A 13,598-nucleotide genomic window follows, 5' to 3' on the forward strand; every position below is an offset into this window, starting at 1 on the left:
GGAATTCAGCTGGGGATCCAGACCCTTTTACTAGCAGGCTGATTATTACACACTGGGACGTTGGCACCAGGAGTGGTGGTAACTAGGGCAGCACACTCATCCATCCATCCATCCATCTGTCTGTCTGTCTGTCCATCCCAGTGCAGTCAGTAAGGGCTGCAGGTGAGAAGTGGCAGTGTGGATAGTATATATGTTAGGGGTACAGATGTTTGACACAAAGGATGTTTTGTTTTGGCTCCTTCAACTGTGAAGTGAAAAGATTCAGGCTTTTTCCTTCCCTAAATCTCTCTTCAGCCATCCATCCCTTCTAATCCCAAACTCCTTCTGATGGCTCCTGGGCTGTGCCTCATGTGTGCTTTCACTGGCATTTTAGCAAGAGCTGGGATTGCTAACCTTGTTTTAAGGCAGGCTAACCAAGGCCTTCTGCAGATGGGAAGCGAGGCATAGCACTGTGAAATGATTTGCTAAAGGTTATCCAGCTGTGACTGAGAAAGTGTGCTCTGATTCTGCTGCCAAAGATGCCACAAAAGTGTAAATGTTAATAGTAATAACTTTCCCTATGTGTGTTTCTGCTTTGCAAAATTATATCTCCACCAGGGGACTTGTTAATGTCAACGTCATTCAGTTTTCATGATCACCACTTGAAGTGATCAGTCAGCTGTGTGGATCTACAAATTGCTCCCTTGCAGCCAGCCTCTTAGTCTAATGCTCGGGTGACAGTCAGCTGTAAGGATCAGACTCGAAGATGCCTTTGATTTTCCTTTGATGTTTCTGAGCCAAGGAAGAATTTCACACAGCCACTGGGCAGTTGGTGAAGATCCCTTCTGTTTGTGGGAAGCCAATTATAACGTGGCTGACCCGCCTTGCCCTTAAGATTACTGGCAGGACATCTGAGATGTCCTTGCGAGGCAGAGCTGGCTCACTGGCTGTGCCAGACTCAGGGCATAGACCGATTTGTTCGCCTGGATGCAGCAACCATTCCAATATTGTGATTGTAATGGAGGCTGCACAAATTGATCCTGGTCAGACTCAGTGTGTGTATTTATTTGCTTGCACTTTGGCATCCCTGCTGACGTGAGAGGACAGTTCACCCTTTAGGATTTAATGAGTGGGAACAACTTACAAAGACAACAGGTCCTAGTTTCTAAGCTTTTTTACAAGTTAACTCTCTCTCCCCTTTCATTATTTTTTGTTCCCTTATTTACCTCTTATTCCAGATCTAAGACCAGCAAAAGCTTTTAAAACCCCTGACAAATAAGCATCAAATAAGAGGCTTTGTGCCAGAAGGCTCTCTGGAGTAAGGCACACGCCGGGAGAAAGGCGGAGGCACAAAGAACTAACCCTGGAGGGGAGGCCAGTGGGATGGGAGAGAATAGCTGGAACTTTTTAAGCCCTGCTGAAACAAACGGGACGGGGATTGCTGTGTGATTGCCGGCAGCACTCCGGCGGGGGTTGGGTGTTTACTTCCATGCGCGGGCTGGCTGTGGGAGCTGCCCCGTCCCTCGCGGGGATGAGCATCCCCGGCGCGGGCCGGACTACAGCCCCCGTCATGCCGCGGCGCGGGCGGGCAGTGGCGGCGAGCGCGCCTGCGCCGCCAGACGTGGCAGCAGCCGCAGCGGCGGCGGGTCCGGAGCGGGTCCGGCGCGGCGGCGGGATGGCAGTGCTGGGGCAGGGCGCGGGGGCTGCGCGGCGCCGCGGGCGGCTCCCGCCGCTCCCTCTGCTGCTGCTCGGCCTGGCGGTGAGTGGCGGCGGGGGCGGCGGGGGCGGCGCGGGGTGCCCACCGTCCCCGGGCCGGGGCGGGGGCGCGGTGCGGCCGGCGGAGTTGGGCGAAAGTTGGGAGCGGGACGGGCCCCCGGAACCGGGCGCGGCGCCTTCCCCGCCGCCCGCACCCGCCGCCGGCGCGGGTGGGCTCGGCTCGGCTCGGCTCGGCACAGCCCGGCATGGCCGGGCGCCGGCAGCGCTCCTCCCGGGTGTCTTCCCAGCGCTCAGCCCCTGAGCTGCTCTCTTGCTTCCCCTTTCCTTTTCTCTCTGTCTCCCAAAGCACCACCCGGAGAAAGCGCACCCCGGCGTGCGGCGGTGGCTCCCCGAGCGGCTGCGGGCTGGGGTCTCCGCCTGCCCCGGCCCCCGGGGCTCCGACCGCCGGCGCTTCGGTCCCAAGTTTCGTGTGAGAAGCGGTGCGGCAGCAGAGGGTTTCCAGAGGATTTCCCCCGGCGGTGGCCGTGCCGCAGCGGAGCTGCCGCGCTCGGCTTTGTGCACCTGTGTGCGGCACCCCCGCCCCGGGCACTGCCGCCCCTGCGCCCCTCGCATGTGGCGCTGTCCATCCCGGTGCGCTCCGGAGTGTCGGGGTGTGCTTCGCTGACATTACACTGAGTAGCGCACTGCTCACCTCAGGGAGGCCCCTAGACTTCCAGCAATATTTTAAAGTCTGATTTTTCTTTTTTTTTTTTTAATCCACAGCATTTAGCATAAATAGCTTAAAAGATTGGTGAAGGCACGCTTTAAAGCGCTACTTTATTCACTTTATTGACATGAACTACAGTTCATCCTTCTGCCCGGACAAATGGAGTTAATAATAAAAAATTACGTTAATTTTTTTATGCACGAGTGATCTGAAATGTATTTGGAAATGCATGACCGGGGAGCGCTCATCTAATTCATACAAATCAAGTGTGGAATTGCTAATTGCCCTGTGCTTATTCTGTACTAATATTAGAATTGCCTTTGTGGGACAGAAAGATTCGGCCCTGTCTGATGTAGCCTTTTGCCCCTGGCAGGGCCATAGCTGTTGGCTCATCCAGGAGAGAAAAGAAATGCTGTGCATTCTGAACAGTTTTTGCTTTGTTTTAAGCTTGGTCTAGAATTGCAGACCTCTTCTATCTGCACTTTATTGATTTCAAGTGAAACTGAAGTCACGCTGAACTCTCCCTAAATGCTGAAGAGGTCTTAGTGTGGATTTTTTTTCATCTGTGGCTCATCTTTAATATACGCAGTAGTTTTCTCAGTGATACTTGTGGCAGTGCATTCCTCAGATAGAGCATATACTATGGACCAAGTGGAGTTACAATTGGACTGAATTTTCCCTCCCTTCAAAATAGCTAAGCACATGGAGTTATTTCTGGTATTTCCTACTATATCCACTGTGACTGTCAGACCTTCTCATACTGTAACATTCATTTTATGTTAATGTAAATATTTTCCTGTGATTTTTCTTTGTAGATTAACAAGATTTTTTCCCCATCTTTCTTCATATAAATCTGTTGTTCCTAATTGTTCTAGTTACCCTCTTTGACATTTTGTGTTGCAGAGCTGGTGTCTTTGAGATGAGCAGAGGGGGCCTGCTGTTGTCAGTGAAATTATACAAAGCCATTTTTATTTATCCACATTATTCTTTCTTACCTTTCTTAATTTGCCACAGCATTTTATTTGCTCTGTGATGCTGCATGCTGAGCAGATGTCTTCACTGAGCTGTTGATTCAGCTAATTCTTTCCCCTTTGCTGTATACAAGTAGTTTAAATTATTTCTTCCAATTTGCATTATCTTGCACTTGAAGGTGTGATTTTTCATCTTGAAATATGTAACTCGCTGTACTCCAGGATTGGAAAACTAGCCTACAGCTGTGACATAGCAAAACCTGCTTTTAATATTTTTTTTTTAGGTGATGTGGGGCTATTAAATCAGGTGGTTCTCAGTGTGTAAAGTTAAAGCGAAGGTAATACCAGCTGCTTGGTAGGTCAACAAGAAACATTTTTTCCTTCCATCCAGTCCTTTTTCATGTACCCAAATGTGTTTTGGTTTCTTGGGTTTTTTGTTTGTTTGTTTGTTTTTCTGGAAGTGCTGAGTACTTGCAGTGCACCTGGAACAGCAGCTAGAGTTGTGCATGCATAGCACTTCTGAAAAATAGGGCTCATTTTTTGACCCAAAATTAGAGGTAGCTTTCGAGAATTTAAATCCTTATCTCTGTAAGACTTCCTACTATGTAAAAGGGAACGTACAAAGCTGGATGAAGAAAACATTTCAGTATCTTCTAATGCAAGATGTTAATTTGTTACCTGCAGCATCACTGTGGATGTGTGATACACATATGAGGAAGATGGAGTGATTGCTGTCTGCTGTAAAGTTTTATTTCTTGAATGAGTTGGAAAGCCATGGGGAAGTTGTGGGTTCCCTGTTTGATTTATCAAGTGGTTGACTGTAGTTCATGCTCAAAGGGCAGAATTTACTGTTCAAGGCACTGGGAAGGGGTTTCACACGAAGGTGGATTAGCATTTCTTCTGATGCATCAGGTGCTGTGCTTTCCCTAGCAGAAGACAGCCACTGCTTCCAACAGGATTGCGCATCTGGGTCCGTTTGCTTTGCAAACACCGATGAATGTTATCTCATGCCAGTGTGGCAAAGATCAGTTTGTCTTCCGAGTGTTGGCTTAATGACAGAGAAACTGAGTCAAGAGTCCGGCTGACTGAGCGCTGCTGGGAAGCAGACTTTGTGACCTGGTGCCCCTCAAACCCAGTGCCTTCAAAGAAGGGCTTGAAAGGAACATTTCAGGCTTCCAGCTCCTCAAGTACTTCTTTAATCCTTGCCAGTAGGGTCACGGGAATGCACTAGTGAGCACTGACACTGACTTGTGAATCCAGGCATGCAGGGAGGACTTGGGCATGATTCCCTCTGTGTTGCAGGTAGCCCTGCAGTGTGGCAGCAGTGGCTTTGCCTCTGGTGAGTTTGCAGGCAGGGTGTGAGTACTGCTTCACAACTGCAGTGCTCAGGTGCTGTTTCATATTATGGCATTTGGGCTTGAATTCAGGAGTGCCTCTTCCCATTCATTTATTGTTTGTACTACAGGAGCCTCTTTGGAAAGCGTTTCCTGGCAGGCAGAGGGAGGATATTGCAGAGACAAATCCCTTACTTGCTGTCCCCCCTCGTATTCCTACTTTGTCCATTCTGTCTTCAAAATACAGGTGTGTGAAACTGTGACATGGGCTATGCTCTGTCTCCTGAGATGCCCTTCCCAAATCAAACCTTGACTTTGTTACTCCACTCCATGCCTTTTGGTGGGATGTTTTCAGTCCATTGATTTTGGTGCCCGAGCACCTGTTTACCTCAGAGGCCCTGGGATGTTGACACAAGCGTGGTGTGGTCATCAGAACTGGTGTTTCTGCCCCGGGGTGAGTTCATGGTGTCGTGAGCAGTTGGTGATGGAAGAGGTGCTTGTTCTGTTGTTGACCACTTCTTTTGCCTTTTGGTGATGGAGTTCCTTGAATTCCCCTGTTTCAGTAAAATGGAGGCAGTGAGGTATTTCTTCAGAGCTGTGGTTGGAGGTCTGAATGGAAAAACTCTGATTCTGGTTGCAAATTGCATTGCGCTAACTAGCATTGCCTTAAATTTCTTGATGCAGGCAGGGTCACTTTGGAAGTAAGATATTGTTTACCTTGTTCCTGCCACCTTTTCATGCTTGTGAATGGCAAAAAATGACAGCAAAGCAAGTATTTAGTTTTGGCCCTGTGCTGGCTGTGAGTGGCTGGTAGCATTGGTGGAGGGTGCTGTGAATTGCACACTTGCAGAACACAGATAACAGAGGTAATTTAATTTGTGACTGTCTTGATGACATCCTGTCTGTTGTCTTTGGGTTTAGAGTCATATAGCCTGTTTTCTGGGTGACTGCAAAGAGACTCTTTCTCTACCCTTCCTCACCTTTCCAGGACATGGTACAGCATGGCTGTGTGGTTGTGCTGCTCTAGGATCAGCTGTGTGCTGGTTTGTTCTGGTGCTGCCTTCCTTTCGCCTCTTGCAGATCACTTCCTTTCTGTGTGAATCTTGCTCCAACTATTAAAATTAAGCTTTGTCTCCTATCACCTGGCAGAAAAATGTGAGGATTAATTAGTTAACATTTGTGCAATGCTTTGAAGATAACAAGTGCCATATAAAGTGCTAGAGATTTTTAGGTGTCATTTTTTTGCCCTCTCTTCCTTGTAAATCCCATTAATAGTGTTTTTGTCTTCTTTTTATAGTACCTCCTACGTGCTTCTTGAGTAGGTGGTATTTCTTTAAACTTCTCGAAAACCCAATTTTTAGTAGGGGATTATGTGGCATATGCTGTGCTCATGCCCTTAACTTCTGTAGTCAAATGTGCTCATTCAGAAGTGATATTTGAAATATTATTTCATCGACAGCTTGTTTAATATATGTATGGTGCCAGTGCCGGGCTTGAAGAGAGAGAGCTTCACATTCAGAATAACGAGAAAGTTCTTTGTCAACGTTAGTAATTGATCCTATTACAGTCAGTTGTTAATTAGTAAATAGTTGCACAGGTTTTCCTTCACAGAGCCTTTGAAACCCAGTGATAAACCATACAATTAAATTGCTACTCAGAGCCCTTAAGAACATCCTTTAGTATAGACTATTATGCCTGTAGCTTAAACCCCACTGTTTAAGAACAATATGAACAGTAGAGTCTAGTCAAATCTTGACGTCTCCATGGTATTTTTTGCTACCTTCTATATTTGGAAAGTGAACATAGCAAGCACCACGTTAAGTGGAATGCCTTATTTGTAGCATTCTTCAACCTAAGTTAAAGAGTACTAAGACACTATGTGTCAGATTTTAATTTGCATCCTTTGAAAACAAAAAATCCGACACTTGCCTCTTTACAGATATGACCCCCCACAACAAAATGTCGTAGTGCTTTAGTAGTGCTTCAGTTTTTTAATTTCTGGAATGGCTTGAGGTGAGAGTTAACTGATCTGGATTACGTATGCAGTAAGAATGTGCTCTTCCACAGAGCTTGTGGGAATGAACAAAACCCAGGAAGTGTCCAGTGGGCATGTCTGCAAATGTAATTCTGTCGGGCAAACCCATGGTTTTCAAATGCTGTAGGTCTTGCAGTGCAGAAGTTGTTGATTTTCCCCTGTGTCTGCTGGAGCGCTCCTCAGCTGGCCATCCCATGCTGCTGTAGGTGTGGGAGTCACTGCTCCCGACTCAGACCATAGGTGGCTTTTCGGGTTGGTCACAGACATCACCGAGCAGCCTTTGTGCTGGGGGTCCTCAGCAGGTTGCACTTCAGGAACCCCTGCAGGGGCAAGTGGCAGAAGTTGGTTTTGTGGTCCCAGCGGGATTGCAGAGACTGCTGCAGTGGCCACTTCAGTTGTGACCCCTGAAGTCTGAGACCCAAGAGTTTCTACCCTTTCTCTTCCCCTCTCCACATAATAATTTTTTACCAGGCTTCCTTGAGCTACCTTTGGGTAACAGAGCTAACCTGTCTCCTCCCATCTGATTCGATTAAAATGTTTCCACAGCTATTTTAGATATTAATCATGAATGAAAAAAGGGGACTGTCCTACTTATCACTATCCATCTTGGAAGGCATTTGTTACAAATGGCTCAGTGATCAAAGCAGCACAACCCTGAATGTAAATAGCAGCAGAGGGAGAGCTCCTGAGTGAAAAGCAAGCAATTATTGCACAAGGTCAAGAGTGGTTTGTATGATGAACAAGGAAGATAAAACATCTGCAGTCAAACTGTGATTCTTGTAAGCAAGGAGGCTTTGGATTTGAACATCTTGTGGTTTTAAGTGAGAAGGAATTGCGGGGAAGGAAGCAATGGGTCGGTTTCTCCCTTCTGCCTGCCTGGAGATGACTTAGACCTGGTATTGTCAGTACATGCACAGTGTCTGCACCACGGGACCTGGCTGTGTCACCAGCTGATCTGCAGGTTTACAGACCTCGGTCACCACAGTACAGAGGTGTTCCTTCAAGTCAGCCTTCTGAAGTTAAGCGCACAGTCTATCACAGGGCTCATTTTGGGAGCTAAATGGAGAAGGAAAGGTGAGATTCTGTCTTCTTGTTGAGATTTCTTGCCTGTTCCAACCCCCCCCCCCCCCATTTTACTGTGGCAGACAAGACCCTTGTTCAGAACGTGAACTACTCCCCTCCTAAAGAAGTTAATAATGAAATGAAATTCAGTCATCTCCATTACTGCTTGAAATTTTGAGGCAGGTTTCCTCTTCAACTAGACTCCTATAAAATGCCTTGTCAGACACAATCTGTTTCATATGCACAGGGTTGCTCATTGATCATATTTACAGTGGGTTGAGTGCTGTTGTCCCAAAATGAGAATGACACCAGTGGGTGGCTAAGCTAAGACAGAAATCAGAGTCAACGTCTTGCTGAAGAAGAGGAGTTTAGAAATTGTGGTCGAGTGTAAGGCTGTGTCCCTGCCAAGCAGCAGTTGTGCTAGAATCAGTGTTGTCACAGCCCCAGCTATTCTTGATGAATAGTGTGCAAATTGGCTGCCTAATTATACGTGTTAGTGTGCGCATAAAAATTGCATGTTGACATATGGATTCAGCTACCTAAGCACTGTTTCAGCTGCATATCCATTTATACTTTTTATGCATTATTTGTGTCCAGGGAAGTCAATATTTCAGGCTCTTGAGCTGGAAACAGGAGAAATAGGGAATAGTTTTTCTGTCCAGTGTACAATTCTACTCTTCTGATAGAAATCAAATTAAATAAGGAAGATCTATTTTCTTGTTTTTAAAACTGTGTTTTCACTGCCCTTGATGAAAAATAAATACGTAAGTAATTCTCCAGATATACTGCTTATCCTTAGCAAAAGACCATGCTGTCACAAAGCTTTTGTGGGGAACAACTCATAAATTGAACTGGGTTCTGTGGGAGCAGCAGTTAAGCATTTTTCACATTTAATTTGAATAATAAATGTAAAATATGAAAATACATTCTTGTGGCTGTTTGAAAGATAGTCCCTTTTTTCATATTAAAATGAGATTCAGACCGGAGTAAAAACTTAAGAAATAAACTCTGCTTTCTCAGATCCTTGATGATTTTGAGAAAATGCGGCCTGAGGGATGACCACATTTTTCAATAGTGTCAGTTCTGGAAGTATAATTAGCAAATAGTTATCTGCCTGTAACTCTTTGCCTCTGGGTTTCTGAAAGCTCAGATATTCCTTGGGTACCAATTCTAAGGGAGGGGGTTGTGGAGGGTTTACTGCTCTTTAACATATGCATATGTTTGGCAGCTCTGTAAGGAGTTGCTAGAGAGTGGGGGGAAAAAAAGAAAATGAAACCTTTTTGATGGATCAGACTTCTGCCACCAAGTTTGCAAGATCATATATTTAAATACATACTTTGAAGAACAGAGATAGCTAGAACACATGGGGGTTTTGTACCTTGTACTTGGATAGCAGTGTCTCAGCAGTTTTGAATTGACTTTCTTGAGGGTTTGGGTTCACTTATGTTTTACTTGAGAGTCTTTCATGCATCTCAGACACTACGGTCACATGACTGATGTGTCACCTACACCATAAAAATTCTGTGAAAATAAATTCATATTGCGATCTTGAGCTGGGGAAAATCTGCAGACTAGAATTGCTATGAGATTTGCATTTCATAGTCTGCCACTTGTAGTCTGCCTTTTTTTGAAGGTCTCCACCAAAGTTTCCTGCATCTGAGAACACCAGGTGACGTTTGTGTCACTGAGCCAGCCATGGATGAGGATCTGTTATGATAGGCAACTGTGCAAACACAGCATGAAATAAAATAGACCTTTCCTCTGTTTTGTTGCAGTTTCTCATTGCCATAACTGGCAAGGGTGGCAGGGATGTTGTACATGTTAGACCTATTATGCCTTTTACCTTAGCAGGTACCGAGGTGGGCAGCTTCTTGAGAAAAATACTTGGATCCTTTCTTAACTTTTCAGTGATGGTCATGAGTAGATTTTAAAGCTTTAGGATGCTTAAGTGACAAGAGAGTTTAGCTTGTTTCTTATTTATAGATTTCCATATGTGTGAATGTAGCACTTCCTGACGCATATGAAAAGAGGCTTCCTGCCCAGGAGGGACCGTCACCTTTCTTGACCTCTTCTTCTTTTAATATATGCTCATCTCATCTTGTGCCCTGGATTTAAACAAAAAGCAGTGTGCTTGATCGGGCAGTGCCTGGGTAATGAGCTCTCCTGCAAAATGTCTGGAGTAAAGCTACCTGAGTCATATCTTACAGTTAAATTCATGTAGCACAGTATATTCAAATTAGTTTCATCTTTACTGCTGCTTTACCTATGGGCTGTACAGGAACATGTGTTTGGTTTTCTGTGGAAAAGAAGTGTGAAACTGCTTCCACAGAATTCTTTTCTCCCATCCTCTTAATTTTACGTTGTTGCCAGAACTGGTGGCTGTAGCCCTGGTGAGGCTGTAGGGGCTGGTACAGTCATCACTGCTGTGACTCTAGAGCAGGGCAGAGCAGCCCCGTGTTTGGGATTGGCATCTGGTGGAATTGACTCCTTGGCATCCCTTGTCTTCAGTGGAGCTGGGAAGGCAATGGGTAGGGAAGGCAGAGGTTCTTCTGGAGGTGTAACCATAAACCAGCCTCTTGTTTATTCCTGGGTAGGGTCCGGTCTTGATTAATTCCAGCAGGAGAAAGCTGGAGAGTGCAGAACTACTTAATTCTTATCAGTTTGCAAACATCATATAGTGCAAATGTGGATTGGAGCCGGTGAAATTCTCCGCTCAGCCGATAACCTCCCAGTATTGCTGCGGCTGCCTTAGATGTGCAGGCAGGGCATTTCCGTCCAACTAGATGCCTTTGGCTTGGACCTTTTGGGTTTTATAACCAGGAAAGGCTGCAACATTAATCTTAACTAAAGGAAGATGATGATTTATTCAGCTGGGCTGACTGGTGTGCTTGTATGCACAATGCCTTTCCCAGTGGGTTTTGGGCTAATCCATAGGAACACAGAGTGCTACTGCTGTAAAACTGCAGGAAAATGAGTAACATGTATTGATTTGATATCTGGAGAGGAATTGGGCAATGAAGCAGTGGATATATGCAATGTGACATGCATCTCCCTCCAAGCACCTGCTGTTCCACCAGCGCAGAGAGTTTTCTGTTAGTGGCAACACCGACAGGGCAGTAGTTAAAGCTGTCATTGTTTTCAGAATCCAATTTTTCAAGAGGTTTACAGCTCTGCCATTATAAGGAAAGAAAGAAAAAGAAAATCCACTGAAATTGGCAAAACAGCCTTTCGGAAAAGACATGGAATGTCTGTACTTAAAACCATGAAATGGTGTGGGTTGGAAGGGAGCTCAAAGATCGTCTTGTTCTAACACCCCTCTTCTGAGCTATTGGTAAACACTGTAAACAAAGTTTACAATATCATTCGGTGTCATGTTGAAAGTGGCTTTTGTGGGGTTTTTTAGTCCAATTACTTCTTTTTGATAGAGAGTCCATAGACTAGACTATCCTTAATTGAGTCCAGTTTTTTAAACTGAACAAGCAACCTGTAGTTTCACTTTTTCCCTGTGTTTAGCCTTAGTTTCAGTTAAGCTTAGTTTTTGTCTTCTGTAACTCAAGGCATAAATAAAACTATAAGACCCTTGAATAGTTACAAAAACTGAGGTGAAGGGAAAAGTTTTTTAAAAAGTACTTAGCAATAAAGATATCTGCCCATAATTTGGATTAATTTCTCCCGTGCAGCCCCTGATTGTGATGGTTTTGGGCAGGACTTTTCATGTCTGTGTCACCTCACTTAGCACAACTATATTTGCCTGCTTTGATTGGCAACACCATGTATTCATCTCAGAAAATACACAAATGATTCACATACATCAGCCTGGAGTAGGAAGGCTGAGCTCTGGACATCTGGATTTAGAAGAATGTGAGTCTTTCAGTTGAATTAAAGCATCAAGGACATTTATGCTGAAGGTAGAGGCTGACTCACAAATGTGCTCGCTTCCTCCTCACGATTTGACCGTCTGTCAGCAGAGCCCAGTGGCTGGAATCCTGCTTTATGTTATAGGTGTCTTTTCTAGTAACTTCTAAGTTCTCAAACGTCCTGGTTGTTTTGAGGATGATCTCCATCTCGGCTCAGCTTCTCTCTGTTACCTTGTGTGTCCCAGGATTCCCCTTGTGCCCGTCTCTTCTCCACGTGTAAGGACTTCTGGCATTTTTACAGTCTGCTTGGTAGGTGCAGGGTTTTGTTTCTGTGCCTCAGTGACTATGGTGCTTGCAAATAGCTGAATTTAAATGAAGTGTGTGCCTGCGGCTGCGTATCCTGGCTTCATTGGCTTAGTCCCTCCTTTAAATGCTGCATGATGTAATACATGAGATGCAAGAAAAGCCTTTTACTTCTTCATGTCCACTGTGGACACATTTTCCAGCCTGGTTGGAGTGAGGCATGATCAAAATCAGTTCTGTAATTAAGGAAATGTTGAACCTCTTGTGCGTGTTAGGCAAATGAGCTAAAGCTTTTAGCCAAGCAATTAAGTGTTAAAGGTTTTACTGTAAGGTGAATGGAAGCTAGATGATTTCTCCAGCTAAGCTTCCCATAATCATTCCATTAGCACGAATTCAGACAGTGCAGAAGGGAAGCAGCATAGCCTGATGGATAAGATTATTACTATATTATTATTATTATTGAAGATTATTGCAGTAAGAATAAGCAGTAAAGGCCCCAGCTGAGGTTATGGTCATAATTTGATAGGAGTTTTACTTTATGGTGGACCAGCTCTGCTCTGGAACTGTCGTGATTTAAATAGACCAAAAGATGCAATGGAAAATAACTTGTTTGTGTAGATACAGAACGGAGATGCAGAGAGATTAAATGCTGTGTCTTCCATGGGGCCAGTGGAAGCTGAACAAGACACTGCTGTGTGTGTGACACGGTGTGGGCACTGAGAAACATGAGCCCTGCTCCACTTTGGAAGGGTGGGTGGGAGAGGGCTGTGATTAGTGCTGTAATGCGGATGCTGGATTACTTGCATTTTCTGTCCTCATTTCCTACATCTGCTCCCTGTCAGTGTGGGTTATTTTAACTTCATGGCTCTCGCTGTCTTCCGTAGGGTATCAAAGTACTGGATTGCGTTTGCAGCATATTCTGAGATCTAGGGACAAGAGCGGCAATTTGCTGCTTCTCTTTTTGAAAGTATATTTAATGTTAAGAATAAGAATAAGAATTGTTATCCCATTATCTAACTATGGAACAAACTTTCAAAGGGGGTGGCATCTTAAATAAAACCGTATTTCTTGTAGTTGGGTTCATCTTTCCATTTAAGGGTACTTGTTAGGAATGGTGTTGGCCCAGTTTCAATAAATCACGTCTGGCATTTTTTCTTTTGGTTTTGCTGATCAAATCAATATGATAGCCTCTTTAAGGCACCATGTCTCAAGATTATAAAAAAACATCATGGCAATTTGCAAAAGCAGGTTGTCTAGGTTGTCTAGGTTGTCTTTGTATTTGTGACTGATGTTTCTGGCTCTCTGTTTCCCTAGGCATTCTTGCCAACATTTACATACTCATTGAAGGTGTCTCCACTCATAGAAAAAATAAGTGATCACAAGGATTTTAAGAAGCTTCTCAGGACACGGAATAACGTACTAGTGCTCTATTCCAAATCTGGTAAGTCTTTTTTTTTTTTTTTTTTTTTTTTTTTTTTTTTTTTTGATGTCACAGCTCTTTGTGCCCAGCAAGGTGTGTACCAAGGGGCTCCTATGTGAGTTTCAAGGGCTCCTTCAGGACTTCTTTGGTGTCCTTTGTTTTAATTCAGAGGCTCCTGATGTTCCAAGATTGGAGTCATCTTAATTCAGCCTTCT

The 13,598-nt window shown here is 44.7% G+C and overlaps 1 protein-coding gene across 2 annotated transcripts in view; it reads left to right on the plus strand.

The window, feature by feature from the left end:
- The first annotated feature begins 1,647 nt into the window (after positions 1–1,647).
- The window catches only part of PDIA5 (protein disulfide isomerase family A member 5), a 99,128-nt gene continuing 87,177 nt past the window's right edge, over positions 1,648–13,598 (plus strand). For both annotated transcript variants that reach the window (XR_004241367.1, XM_032115119.1), the window contains exons 1-2: positions 1,648–1,738; positions 13,278–13,404. Coding sequence is in view for 1 of the 2 variants with exons in the window: in XM_032115119.1 (XP_031971010.1) it covers positions 1,655–1,738; positions 13,278–13,404 (211 nt within the window). In the remaining variant the exon portion in view is untranslated. The remainder of the gene's footprint in view (positions 1,739–13,277; positions 13,405–13,598) is intronic.

This window comes from Corvus moneduloides, chromosome 7 (genome assembly GCF_009650955.1).
Source record: "Corvus moneduloides isolate bCorMon1 chromosome 7, bCorMon1.pri, whole genome shotgun sequence".
Lineage (NCBI taxonomy): Eukaryota > Metazoa > Chordata > Aves > Passeriformes > Corvidae > Corvus > Corvus moneduloides.